The sequence below is a fragment of the Eutrema salsugineum genome, unplaced genomic scaffold, assembly GCF_000478725.1.
Source record: "Eutrema salsugineum unplaced genomic scaffold, Eutsalg1_0 scaffold_5, whole genome shotgun sequence".
Taxonomy (NCBI): Eukaryota; Viridiplantae; Streptophyta; class Magnoliopsida; order Brassicales; family Brassicaceae; genus Eutrema; species Eutrema salsugineum.
Window position 1 is genome coordinate 1,700,310 of NW_006256612.1, and position 14,421 is coordinate 1,714,730.

At 37.8% G+C, this 14,421-nt stretch overlaps 3 protein-coding genes across 3 annotated transcripts; 1 reads left to right on the top strand and 2 right to left on the bottom strand.

Annotated features, from left to right (window-relative positions):
- Window positions 1-639, bottom strand: LOC112083906. The gene has a single exon (XM_024152128.1). The coding sequence runs from the start codon at window positions 637-639 to the stop codon at window positions 1-3; it is 639 nt and encodes a 212-aa protein (XP_024007896.1).
- An 8,415-nt stretch (window positions 640-9,054) lies between these two features.
- On the top strand, window positions 9,055-10,918 carry LOC112084085. Its single transcript, XM_024152815.1, has 2 exons — window positions 9,055-10,577; window positions 10,648-10,918. Exons 1-2 carry the CDS (start codon window positions 9,465-9,467, stop codon window positions 10,771-10,773), a joined length of 1,239 nt encoding a protein of 412 aa, XP_024008583.1. The 5' UTR covers window positions 9,055-9,464; the 3' UTR covers window positions 10,774-10,918.
- Window positions 10,919-12,829: 1,911 nt separating this feature from the next.
- On the bottom strand, window positions 12,830-13,305 carry LOC18991722. Its single transcript, XM_006415041.2, has one exon. The coding sequence runs from the start codon at window positions 13,265-13,267 to the stop codon at window positions 13,001-13,003; it is 267 nt and encodes an 88-aa protein (XP_006415104.1). The 5' UTR covers window positions 13,268-13,305; the 3' UTR covers window positions 12,830-13,000.
- Window positions 13,306-14,421: the final 1,116 nt, after the last annotated feature.

Consider the following 14,421-nt stretch of genomic DNA (forward strand, 5'->3'; position numbering starts at 1 on the left):
TCATACCATACCGGGAAACCCCCGGTCCTCCCCAACATCTAGCAGCTTCTTCAGATCTTCTGGTGTGGGTCTTCTAAGGTATTCATCCCCGAACAGAGATATTATTTTTTCGGTGAATTTTTCTAAGCATTTGATTGCCGTACTTTCACCAAGACGAAGGTATTCATCAACTGCGTCAGCCGCACTTCCATACGCCAAAATACGGATTGCTGCCGTACATTTTTGTAATCCAGATAGGCTAAGCCTTCCAACAGCATCTCTCCTTTGCTGAAAATATGGCACTTCATTTGATAGTCGTTCCACATTGTGCATGAAAAATGGCTTGTTCATTCTAAACCGACGCCGAAATATATGGTAAGGATATGTAGCGTTCTCAGCGAAGTAGTCGTTCCATAATTGGGCGTGCTTTTGTTCTCGTTGTCTTTCTATATATGCCCTCTTCTTCTTCATTGGTTTAGAACCGGCTTGTCGCTCAAGTAAAGCGTTGAAAGCGCTGTCAAAATTTTGATCAAACATGTCATCAAACTTTTCATCAAAACTCTCATCAAGACCATCATTGACACCGTCATAAGGATTATATAGACCATCATTGCCACCATCATAAGGATTATAATGAGGATTATTAGAAGAAGAAGCCATAAAACTATGTAAGAGAGAGTTTGGGTTTAGAAAGAAACGAATGAGGGAAGTTTGGGTAGAGGTTTTTATAACAAATGTCGAGTGATAATAATGTTACGACCAAATGCAGTTTCTATATATCGATGTACATGTGGATACAAAACAATTACATAAAGTTGTGGATACAAAAGATCACTAAAAATACATGGCTGTCGAGCCCTTGTACTATATGGTTTACAAGATTTTGTGGACAGAAAACAACTCTCCATAATATATGGCTTAGAGATCACTAGCACCAACTCATAGAGGACCCATATTCCAGCAACTTGCGCCTGACTTGTCACCACAACCTGTACGCCAATAGAAAACAAAATACACATAGGACCCATTTTTCTTAGTAACATATATAGGAGACAGCCATCAAGACATAAACATAACTGATTCACATTAACTACACCAAACAGCCATTAAGACATAGAACATACTAGTTCAGAAATATAAAACATAAAACACTTAGACTAAGACATAGTACAGAAATATAAAACTTAAAACACTAAGACTAAGACAAGAATTCTTTAATGAGTGATTCCCTTAGAGTTTTTTCACCCTCTGATAGTCTATCTCCTTTTGCGAGTAAGTGCTCAAGCATTCTCTGCCTGGAGAGCATCTTTTTGTGTGCTATATCCTGTTGTTTTATTTCTCACATGTTGGTGAAGTCTATCATTTCCTCTTCAACTCCCCGAACAGCCTTTTTACCCTTGGCTTTCTTGGCAGACTTCACACCAGGGGGTCGTGCCTCTGCTGTCTCCTCTCCGTGACAACCAGGTTGAGGGGAATCTGGCTTAGATGAGTTAGCATCTCCTTTTTTCCGTTTTTTTTTATCAGCATCTTTTGCAGCCGAGGATGAGCTCCACTTTTGGTCATGCCTCAGTTCCCTCCAGGCATGCTCAAGGCCATACTTAAACCCGTGATCATTGAGGAAGATCTGATGAGCATTCTTCATCACGTCGTTTTCGTTTTGGCCACTGCTTTGCTCTTTCAATGCTGCTTTCAAGAAGAGATCAGGACAATGTCTTCAGTAGGATGCCACTTCCTCCTTGAAGTCTGATCCTCACTCTGCTGGGTGCTAAACGTTGGAACTTCTGAGGATGCAAGATCTACAGTCGGTGCGAATGACAAAGATATTTCTTCTTGGCTGTTTAGGAGGTTTAAAAAACTGTGGGAGTTACCATATGGGTTCGGTGAATCCATAGGAGGGTAAGAGAAGAAAGCTTGTTGGAAAGTATGAACGGCTTAGACAAGGGTGTGAGACAGAAAAGGGGTATGAACGGCTAAGATAAGGGTTTCATAGTGTAAGAGACAAGGGTTTAGGTTAGAGTTTTTATTTATATAAGGATTACTCATTCTTGATTTTTAGGTGTGTTAAGTGTTATTTTTGTTTTGTTACTTTTCCAATGAATGAAGACAGACGCATTAACTCGTGAATTAAACAGATGTGAGCTTTGACACGATTGGATTTAACTTTCAACCTAACAACTATTTACCCTAACCTAAACCAGCAATATTGACAAGAAAGACCATTACTAACCACCTAACTTGTTTAAAAGCAATAACTACAAACTGACCTTGTTTAAACGCATGACCGCATTCTCGTTAGACTCCAACTATTACGTTCCTTATCCAATTTACTTTCATCAAAGACACCTCGCACAACAAACCAAGTCATCAGTAACCGAATACCACCAGAACAAAATATTAAACAAAGAAAAGACAAGTGTAATTACCTTTGTGTGATAGGCTGCCGCGTACGCCATACCTGTCAGGGTCATACACCAAAATACGAAAGCAAAACGGAAGATATATACAAAGCCATAACATAACAAAGGAAATAGATAGATGACATAAGTTTAGTGTCTTAACGAAGTCAATAAGGGCTTAAACAAGTAGCCAACAACATACATAACATAGCCAACAACAGCCAACAGCAGTCAACAGGCGCTTAAACATGTAGCCAGTCAAAGCAGTTAAGACAACATGAATGAGATTGCCGCTATGACACAAAAAAACAAAGTAGCAGATAGTTATCACCTTGGTTAGCCATCTCCTGCTTCAGGGTTGACAGTTCACCCTGCAGGACCCTTAGTTCCTCACGTATTTCACCTTGGCTAGCCATCTCTTGCTTCAGGGTTGATACTTCACCGTGCATCACCCTTAGCTCCTCACGTGTTTCTGCTTGGTTAGCCATCTCGCTCAAGTAAAGGTTGGAAACTTCTCCCTCAAGCTCCATTAGCTCCTCCCTTAGTCCTCCAATGCTCTGTATCGGAAGTGTTTGCAGCCCAAACATGTCCTCCTTTTGCTCTCGGATCCTCATGCCCAATTTACCGATTTCCTCTTCCACAGCCTTTTCCCACCACTTAAAGATATGCTCCGGTGTCTTCCACTGCACAAATGACTTAAGCTAAAATAAACCTTTTATATAACTTCCAAAAAAATTGACTAGCAAATGTAACCGATTAACTTACGTCATCTATCCAGTCAGGACACACATAGAATTTGCGTCCATTACTGTCCGTCTCTGCATCTTTGGACACACATTTAACCTTCAGCTGTTTTCCGCAAAAACACTTCTCCGGTATGCCGTAGTTGGCATCACCGTAGGCCCACCGGAGGTCTTCAAGGGGTTCATCATCAGAGGAAGGTTCGCTGTAGCTTATAGGCATGATCTGCAATGAACAACAACGACAAAACTTAACGATGATGCACAAAAAAGGTCTAAACAATGATCCAGAGTCTAAACGCAACCAAAATTCATCAAACGCATACAAGGAATACATGTACATATTCATCAAACGCAAGCTTGAAACGCCTCAAATCAAACGCCTCAAAATTCATCAAACACATACATCAAACGCATTCATTCAAACGCATACATCAAACACATACATGTAGATATTCATCAAACGCAGTCATCAAACGCATTCATCAAAAGCATTCATTCAAACGCCTCAAATCAAACGCCTCAAAATCAAATGATTCAAAAACCCACAACTTATCCCTTTTACGAAATCCTAATCTGCTTTGTATCAACACACTAACAACTAGATAATCAATAGACTTCATCAAACGCATCAGTAATTATACCTAAAACCCCTAAAATCAATCGATTAAAAAACCCCCAAATTTGTTCATTTACGAAACCCTAATCTGATTTATATCACCGAATTCGATTTGTTACCAGCCGTTAATGAACACAATTCAATCAACCACAGACTCAGATGCTTTGAGAAAACCCCTTAAATCCCAAAACCCAAAGAACCCTAAATTTTTCCGCATACCCAAAACCCTAATTCTATCGAAATCAACGAAAACAAACATGAAACACCAAGCAAAGATAGAATCGCGTACCTGGGTAACCAACCGGTGATGTTGCTCGGGATTCTCGGCTCCGGTAACGGAGATTTGCTTCTGTGATTTACAGTCGCCGATTTCGTCGCAAAAGTTTTGAGAAGAGAAAACACGAGAAGAAAACACGAACAAATTTTTGTCCTCAAAATGACCCCAAAATTTTTATTTCTCATTAAACCCAAGCACCAATGAAAAAACGCCACGTCCTCGATGATACTCTGATGATACGGTATCATCAGTATCACTGCAGTGATACCGTATGAATGGAAATGGGCCAATTTTAATAAATTTTAATACAAAAAAACGCACGGGCCCACTTATAAACCCCTTATGAGCCCGCGATAGAGATGCCCTAGGCCATCTCCAACGCAAGCTCCTCCAGTATCACAAGTGGGTCCCTGCGTGTTTTTTGGATTAAAAAATTAAAAACAAAGTCCAAATTCATTGATACCGTATGAGTAGAGTGAGTCTGATGAACCCGTATGACTAGGATATCACTGGACATGTGGCGTTTTCTTATAGGCTGGTGTGTGAAGGAAAAAAAATTCCTGAAACAGAGCATCTCTTTCGTTTTTAAAAATGTTTGCTTCATTTTCTTCCTCATTTAGCCATTTTTCCGATTGTGGTTGCGATTGTTTGACACCGTGAAAAAGCGTTCGGATGTGGTCGGAGCTTTTTCTGCATGGCGGTTTGCTTCCAAGGAAGTACGGCAAGGAGATCGAGCTCTGCAAATTTCGTCGTCGTTTAATTTTTAATTTCCTCGTCCAGGATTTTGTAAACGGAAGCGATCTTATTTGAGTGTTTCCATGAGATGAGAAACGGAGGTAAATGGGGAGATTGAGAACAGCTTTTCTGGATCTCTCTCGTTGTTTTGTCTGTGTTTCTAAGGAGATTATCGTTCAAGACGGTGCGATTCGCTTTCGATTCTCCGTCTCCGTTAACCGAAACTCCATCGATTACGGCGAATCTCATGGCGGCGATGTGGTGAATTCATTGTCTTTTGATTTCGTTATGATGATACAAATCCAGTAATGTATGAAGCAAATTCGTTGAATTTTTGAAGCTGATCTTGATTTTCTGATAGGTAGAGCAAACATGGATTCAATTTTAGAAAAAAATTGAAAGATTGTCTTCTCTATACCCCTCTTGATTTTTGAAGCTGATTTTGATTTCTGCTATTGAATTTGATTGCTTTCGTTTTGTCTTTTGTTCCAGTTCTGCCTGATTTTGTTGGATTTGATTTGGTTTTCTTGCTGGTGAGTTGTGAAATGTGAATTATCGGAGATTTGTTTTGCAATTTTCTGTGTGTGGCTCCTCGAGAATAGAATGGACTCAAGTATGACTCAATATGAAATTGTTTTCAATTTACCAGCTGCTTTCTCAATTTTGAAATATGGAATATGATTTTGGTAGAATGGAATATCAAACGCTTGGAGGATGTTCTTCAAGTATCTGCATCGAATCTATCTCTACTAAGTATCTGCTTCATTAAGTTTTCATCTTGATTTAAGTCTGATCCTAGCTGCCATTTTTTATTGTGGTTTTGTGTTTGTGAGGACATATGCAGGGTTTATTGTCATTACACTTCTTGTCATCTGTATTTTTTATTGTGGTTTTCATCTAGTGTTTGTCGTTAAATCTCTGTTTTACTGCTCTCTGAATCGAACAGTTTCTGATATGGGTTTTGTTTTGAGTTTTGCGAGAGGATGATATACTAAGGAAGCAAATCAGTGTACATGGAACTAAAATGTTATTATTTTATTTTGTTGATATTCAAACACAAGTTTAGAGTTGGAAGTCATATTTTGGTTGGAGATCACTACTGTTCCAAAAAACAAAAAAACTAATATAAAATGCCTATAAATCCCAACTATGAGTATCATGGTTGGAGATGCCCTAAAAATCCTTTCTTAAGAGACGGTTCATCAGCTTTTTGATTTTTTTAAATCCAAATAATAGATGAATCCAACCTATAAACTCCTCATGATACACCATTGGAGGTGCTCTTAATGTTGCCACCATCCCAACACTTCTTGAAACGAAGAACCTTTAGGTTTGTAATATTTCCTGCTTATACATTTAGACAATAATCTCAAAGCTTATACATGTGACTATAACTGTATTTAGTTTTGATATTGCTCTTTTAAACAACAACATCGTCACGTTACTGTTTTATGTAATCTCATAATGAAAGACTTATGTAAAGCAATGTAACCCCACTATGATATAGAAACAGAGATTTATAGTTTATATTTTTGGAATTACAAAGACACTAGAGTAATTTGACAATAGAGCACTCCCATAAGACACCACAAAACATTCGATGGATTTTTCCGAAATCCCTAAGACAACTTATATAAATAGCGACTAAAGACGATAACCTATATAAACCATGGTTACTTACTTTATTACACTTCATAAAGAGTTATAAACCACTTAACCTCTAAGCTGACTGCTTCTGTCACACTACTGAATCTTTCATTTCTACCACATATATATCTTCTTTATTTTCTATTGATTTATTTGGGATCATCTCCTCCTTTGTTTACGTTTTGGCTAATTGAGTGTACAGAAAGTGAAATATCTACTTTAGAGTTAAGAATCTGTTTACACCTGCTGCGTTGTCTCTGAGATTTTCTAATATGTTCACTGACACGTTCTGGCTCTACAAGATAGTAGAAAATGAGAATTCTTTTGATTACACAAAGGTTTTTTAACTTGCTTCTTGCTCTTACAGGTTGTTGGCATATCGACTTTACGATCTAAAAACCTAAACGTTACAAGGACAGGGAGAAGAAGCTGCAGCTGAACCAAGCTGTCCTAAACCTCGGAAGAAGAAAAAGAAGAAGAAGAGCTCAAAGAATTATAATTATAGTTGATAACTGCTATTTTATATTAATTTAAATTTTATTCTTTATCATCTTTCATCATTATTTAACCTTTCTATGCTATAATAAAATATGGTTTTAAAGAAGAATTGAAGAAGACAAAGACATGGCGATGATTCTTTCTCTTTTCTGTTAGACTTGTTTATTTTCCCTCATAAAACAGAGTACTCTGTTTCATCAAACAATTAGGCTAATGAAAAAGACTCGCTTTATTAATTTCGCAGGACAAAGTTTAAGTAACCGAAGGCATGGTGATCTCATGGTGATCTCAACACTTGGAAGAATTAGGTGCAACGGACATGAGAGTCTAGCCAAGGGTAAAGGAGAGACGATCTCCCTTGTTGAACAAGTTAATGGCGAAGGGGAGACGACTGTCATTAATTTGTTCTCTCTAGACTTCTATCCCATCACCAATAAGCCATTAGATCACTCAATCTTAACCGGACCAAACCAAAGAGGAGGCAACCAATCTATTGAAGATACTGTTCAACCCAAAAAGAGCCACGAGCATTGTCCAGGTCAAATGAAGTCCAATAACAAGTGTTCCAGCCCAACTGCCACTTGGATCACATTCTTAGCTCAACCAAAGCACGCCTCGAAGTGGAATCAGTCCAATTGGAGTTCAGATGAAGGAGATATTGAGTTTATAAATCGGGTGATCCTCTACTTACCCGATTTGGACATATGCGCCTTAATTGGAGAATTCCGACTAAACCAGGAGGAATTAAGCTATCAACCGACTTGTTCTGGAATCTTGACTCATCAGAGAATCACAGAGAATTTGATTCAGACCGAGATCGATTCTGGTTTAGGAGATATCCAAATTCTAACCCGATGGATCCTCCACTTGCCTTATTTGCCACCTTCTAGGTTTTGGAGTCTTCAGACATATCTTTGGCGACCAGGAGACATTCTAACTCAACCAGAGGCTCTACGAGGCGTCCTTACTTCCACCAAAACGCATAGGATCAATTGGAGATGCACATGGACCGACCTTCCTTATTTAGATCCAAGTGCATTCAACATGTTCACACTTGGTGTCATAACTCTCCAACGGCTATATCCTTGCTGCTTCTACGACTTGAGCACACATTCAGCGAACCTGGACGTCCCAAGACATCACTTCTACGCACCCAAGTTGTCAAGACTTAAGCTCAGCTCCATTTACCTTATTTGGCCGAGATTTGGTCATTATGACTTAAACGGCTAGTTTTGCATTTAGTTTGTGATTTCTTTCTTGCTTTAGCTTTTTAGAACTTCGGTTTAGACTTGTGTAGAGCATTATATAAGCTCATCTTTGTCTTCATTGTAAATCACCATTCAATCTTAAATAAAAGGCATTTTCGTTTTCTTCAAAGAGAGTTCTTTGTAAGAGTTGTTTATTTTGAATATTGTGTGTGATTCACATTGTTCATTAGAATTCTTGGATTAAACTATTTGTGTGATTCAAGTAGTCTGTTCCATCACCTGATAGAGAGAGTCTATCATCATCAGATTGAGTGAGTCAATCAAATCCACCACCTTCCATCCCACCTTCATATCCACTTCCGCACAAAGCTTGTTAGCTTTTGATTATCAAGAGATCACTAAGCATCGGTGTGATTCCGTGCCTACATCATCTGGTATCAGAGCTCAAGTTCCTACCAAGGTGCTTTTGTTTTTATCTTTTGCTTTTTGTTATTTCTTTCATTATAAAATTAAAAACCCATAAAAAACTTGTTTCCATTCTGTTTTCATTGTTTTGTTATCTGATTTCTTTTCTAGACTCACAAAAAAAAAAAATCTCTTGTTTTGAAATATTCTATGCTTGCTTTGATTCTCAAAACCAGAAAATAAAAATAAGAATTTTTCCTTTTGTTATTTGCATTTTCGAATTCTTTTCAAAAAAAAAAATCATAAAGAAAATTTTGCTTTTGCTTATTTTAGTTATCGAGATCTTCCGTTTTTAAAAGAAAGAAAACCAAATAAAAAGTTAATTATTTCTTCTGAATTTTGTCCCAAAAAAAAATAATAATAATCTGTTTTCCTTTTTCTTGTTAGTCGAATTACTTTGTTTCCTTTTACTTGGTCGTGTCTTCAATATTGCAAATATTTATTTTTGTCGACCACTGAGTCACGCTTCTGATTATCTCTTGTCTCTCTCTTGCGAGGTACAACTTTAAAGCCAGAAAATTATGGAGTATGAAGATGAAGCCAACAAATACAACACATCCGAAATTGATTGGGGTGAGGAACCGTATGATTCATGGGAAGGAGGAGGAGCATACGAAGACCAGTCATGCTATGGAGAAACTGATCCTTATATTAGTTATGGAAGTGCCCCAGCATGTGAAGAAGAAGACTCACAGATCGAAGGTGCTGCTTCCCAAATCAGTCATGGAGATGAATATGAGAATTCTGAAAGAGATGACCATGACGGAGATTCATGGCAGGGAGAGACTGAATCCCAGCTCAGTCAAGGAGAGGGGGACCACGAAAGTGAGCAAGATCATAGAGAGTTCACTTATGCAGGAGATCATGATCAGTTCATAGAACAATACCAAAAACGTTGGTATGAAGAAACTGATTCTCAAATCAGTTCAGAAGATGGTGATCCATATGATGATGAGCCTTGGAACGTGGGAGTTGATCCAAAAGAAGGTTATGTTGATAAATTGGAGATTGAAGAACAGGTTCAAGAACCAAATAAAGCAAACATCAACTACACCATGGAAGATGAGTCTTGTGGTGAGCCAACAGATGATGAAGCAGCTTGTGAGCCATGTCACATCTACTTTTCAGGTCATGATCAAGGACCAGAAGCTTACCTACAATGGGAGAACGAAATGGAATACTGGATGCGGTCCAACAACATTCCTAAGGAGGAGAGACTATCATATGCAAATTGACTCATTTGTTGGAGAAGCTACCACCTGGTGGCGACAGGAAGAAGCTCTAAACTACTACCATAATCCAGTTCGCAGTTGGGGTGATCTAAAGCAGCGTATGCACAGAGAGTTCGTACAGAAGTTCTACAACCGCAACTACACTCCCAAGAAGCTTTTGTTCCAAGCAACTACAAAAGGTTGGATATCAAAACCACCGCTTGTCCCTAAGCACAAGCACGCCTACTGTCCTGAGCCAAAGAAAGTGTTTCAAAACACTTTGGAGAAGAAGTCAAATGCTGAGAAACCAGTGGTAACTACAGAAGTTAAACCAAATTTAAACCCACCACTCACAGCTCACAAGGGAAGCACAAAATCGACACTTGAGCCACAAGACAAAGCAAAGCAATGTAAGTCTTCTAAAACTCTTATGATAGATACCAAAATCTGTTATAGATGTCATCAGAGAGGACATTTTGCTAAGACATGCCCATCTAGAGAATTAGAGATTAGTTCATCAGTTGAACCAGAAAAAGAAGAAGCTAGAAAAATAGAAAAAGATGAGTTGCATTTTAAAATTTCCAATTCAGATATGATTTGCTTGTCTTTGCCAAAGGTTTTTGATGCAGGTTTAAATCATGGAGAGCAGCACTATGAAGAGATAGATATGTGTCAGCCTACTCCTGAGAAAGATGAAGTTGTTACCAACTTCACTCTGATCCAACCAGAGCCACCAGATAACATGTTAACTCCAAATGTCGTGGCAATAAAGGAAACAGAACTAAACGATAGTTCTACTCAGGTAAGTAGCACAATTCTCTCACTTATTTCTGATAATTCTAAGTCTGTGATAATGAATATTTTATATCCAGAGACATGTGAGAAAGAACCCATCTCTTATTTTAAACAACAAAACTGTGAACAATATGATGCTTTGCAAAAGGTTAATGAAATGGTTAAACCTAGATCATGTTTCTGTGTTTCTTGTACTACCATGACTGCCATAACGCACTTGTCTTCTGTCAAAAGTGTCAAAGATCTTGCAGGTACAGAAGAGATTTTACAAAAATCCAAACCACCAAGCTTTAGTGGAGACACACCACGTGAATATGAAGTTTTCACCAAGACGACTACGTTGCTGCCAAAGGAAATCAACAACAAACCTTGGAGAGGAGTCATTGCCTCTTTACTGATCAAAGAAGAACCACCAGACATTCCACACCAATCCCACCTGAACTGGAATGGAGAAATGATCCAAGGTAAGTTTCTAGACTCACATCTTTACCATAATACTAACTTGCTCTATCTTTGTGCAGATGAATTAGTTTCGAGGACGAAACTTTTTCAAGAGGGAGGGTATGATGCGGACATCAACCCATCAAGACGTCTCATGGTGATCTCAACACTTGGAAGAATTAGGTGCAACGGACATGAGAGTCTAGCCAAGGGTAAAGGAGAGACGATCTCCCTTGTTGAACAAGTTAATGGCGAAGGGGAGACGACTGTCATTAATTTGTTCTCTCTAGACTCCTATCCCATCACCAATAAGCCATTAGATCACTCAATCTTAACCGGACCAAACCAAAGAGGAGGCAACCAATCTATTGAAGATACTGTTCAACCCAAAAAGAGCCACGAGCATTGTCCAGGTCAAATGAAGTCCAATAACAAGTGTTCCAGCCCAACTGCCACTTGGATCACATTCTTAGCTCAACCAGAGCACACCTCGAAGTGGAATCAGTCCAATTGGAGTTCAGATGAAGGAGATATTGAGTTTATAAATCGGGTGATCCTCTACTTACCCGATTTGGACATATGCGCCTTAATTGGAGAATTCCGACTAAACCAGGAGGAATTAAGCTATCAACCGACTTGTTCTGGAATCTTGACTCATCAGAGAATCACAGAGAATTTGATTCAGACCGAGATCGATTCTGGTTTAGGAGATATCCAAATTCTAACCCGATGGATCCTCCACTTGCCTTATTTGCCACCTTCTAGGTTTTGGAGTCTTCAGACATATCTTTGGCGACCAGGAGACATTCTAACTCAACCAGAGGCTCTACGAGGCGTCCTTACTTCCACCAAAACGCATAGGATCAATTGGAGATGCACATGGACCGACCTTCCTTATTTAGATCCAAGTGCATTCAACATGTTCACACTTGGTGTCATAACTCTCCAACGGCTATATCCTTGCTGCTTCTACGACTTGAGCACACATTCAGCGAACCTGGACGTCCCAAGACATCACTTCTACGCACCCAAGTTGTCAAGACTTAAGCTCAGCTCCATTTACCTTATTTGGCCGAGATTTGGTCATTATGACTTAAACGGCTAGTTTTGCATTTAGTTTGTGATTTCTTTCTTGCTTTAGCTTTTTAGAACTTTAGTTTAGACTTGTGTAGAGCATTATATAAGCTCATCTTTGTCTTCATTGTAAATCACCATTCAATCTTAAATAAAAGGCATTTTTGTTTTCTTCAAAGAGAGTTCATTGTAAGAGTTGTTTATTTTGAATATTGTGTGTGATTCACATTGTTCATTAGAATTCTTGGATTAAACTATTTGTGTGATTCAAGTAGTCTGTTCCATCACCTGATAGAGAGAGTCTATCATCATCAGATTGAGTGAGTCAATCAAATCCACCACCTTCCATCCCACCTTCATATCCATTCCGTACAAAGCTTGTTAGCTTTTGATTATCAAGAGATCACTAAGCATCGGTGTGATTCCGTGCTAATGAAAAAGACTCGCTTTATAAATTTCGCAGGACAAAGTTTAAGTAACCGAAGGCATGTAAAGAGGGATTAACATCAACAAATCCGCACCATGCAGTGAATTTCCGGGCCAACAAAAGTAACTTTAAGCCCATCGATCTCAATCTTGTCTTTGGATAAAAAAAAACATGAGATTCATCAACTGATATATCAAATATTCTTTTGTGTGTGATGATTCCGAGGAGTTTTTGATTAGTTGCTGTAACTAAAAATGACAATCAATCAGTTCCATAATCTCGAAATCATTTTCGAGAATAATGATGACAATGCTACCAATTATATACACAAAAACATGAGGCTCCTTTTTGCCTGTTCTCTTATGACTCTATACTATGCAGACCTTCCAAATTCATGGCGATGAATAAAGTTTCCAAATTTCTCGATTAGGTGACAAAGATTTGGGACTTTGCTGTGGAAATTTCATCGAATAGAGATGTTGAAAAGCCTAATTGGGACCCCAACAACTCAAGTACATGACCGTTCGGAGCGATTCCTCAGCCTGCTTCGCCTTACCGGAGGAGACGGCGGAAGCGGTGGCAGAAGAGGAGGAGGAGAGCTTCTTGGTCTGAGAAATGGGTCTAACATTATTCCGGAGATGCTGATTAATCGACCGGAGAACGTAATTCCACCGGCAAACGCCTAATTGGTCTTTCAATGTCTCCACGACACCGATGCTCGCCGCCACAGCCCATGCCTTGCTCGTAGAACTCATCTCAAAATTGAAACTCTTTTTAATTTTGCTTTGTTTGATTTTTTTTTTTTTTTTGGATTTAGCTTTGAAAGTTTGTGAATTTGCCGATGAAAGTTAATGGCAATCGACGGGTTTATTATGTAAGAACAGAGAAACAGTCAAAACCGCCGCAAATAAAAGCTCAAGTAACAAAAAAAAACAGATAACGAAAGCCGCTGTTTTTCTTGGTTTCTACCGATTTAGGTGTCGATGAGCTAGAAATGACCTTTTTCCCCAGCCAAGGCTACTTGTTCTTTGATAGTACTTCAAATTAGATAAGGGGTAATATTGAGATTACATATATCCTACATTATCGCGGTTTTAGCGTTCCCGCAACTGGCTTTGGACTTCCGCCCACCTTTCAAGTTTCAAACCGTCTGGTTTCATATTAATTTCATTTTAGAATATTACACTAAATGTCTATGAATAATATCAAAATTAGGTAACATCGTCTGATACTATTTTCTACAGTGTTTTAAAATAGAAGCTAGATTTTACCCGATGCATTCGCACAGGAATTTTATCAAATATTTTGTAATGTAATTTATGAATTTTCGTAGATATAATTTTTTAATAAATGATTAAGATTCATTTTTTGTTTATATATATAATTTATATTTAAATTTTTCTGTTAGTATTATTATGACCGCGAACATAAAAACATAATTATAACTCAATCATTCTAATAATCGAAAAGATAGTTATTATAAAAACATAATTCTATTCATTCATTTTATTAATGCGCAAAAAGCTGTGGTTATAAAAACATAATTCTAACCATCTGTTCATATATATTACTATATAATAACATATTTACTAATTTTGAAATATTTTTATCTTAATATCTTGCATGTTTTGATATCTTAACCCGCATAAGACCACACTTATAAAAAATAAAACCTAACCCGTCCCATCAAATTACTATATTATATAAATATTTAGCAATTTTTAATATGTAAAATTTTTGACTGATTGATTATGATTAAAAAAACACAATAACATATTCGTTAATTATATGTTTATATGAAAATATTATATCAATTTCAAATATTCAATTAAATCTAAACTATATTTAAAGAAGTCTAAAATAATTTAACTTAATAAATTAATATCTAACTTTTTAGACTTAAACTTAA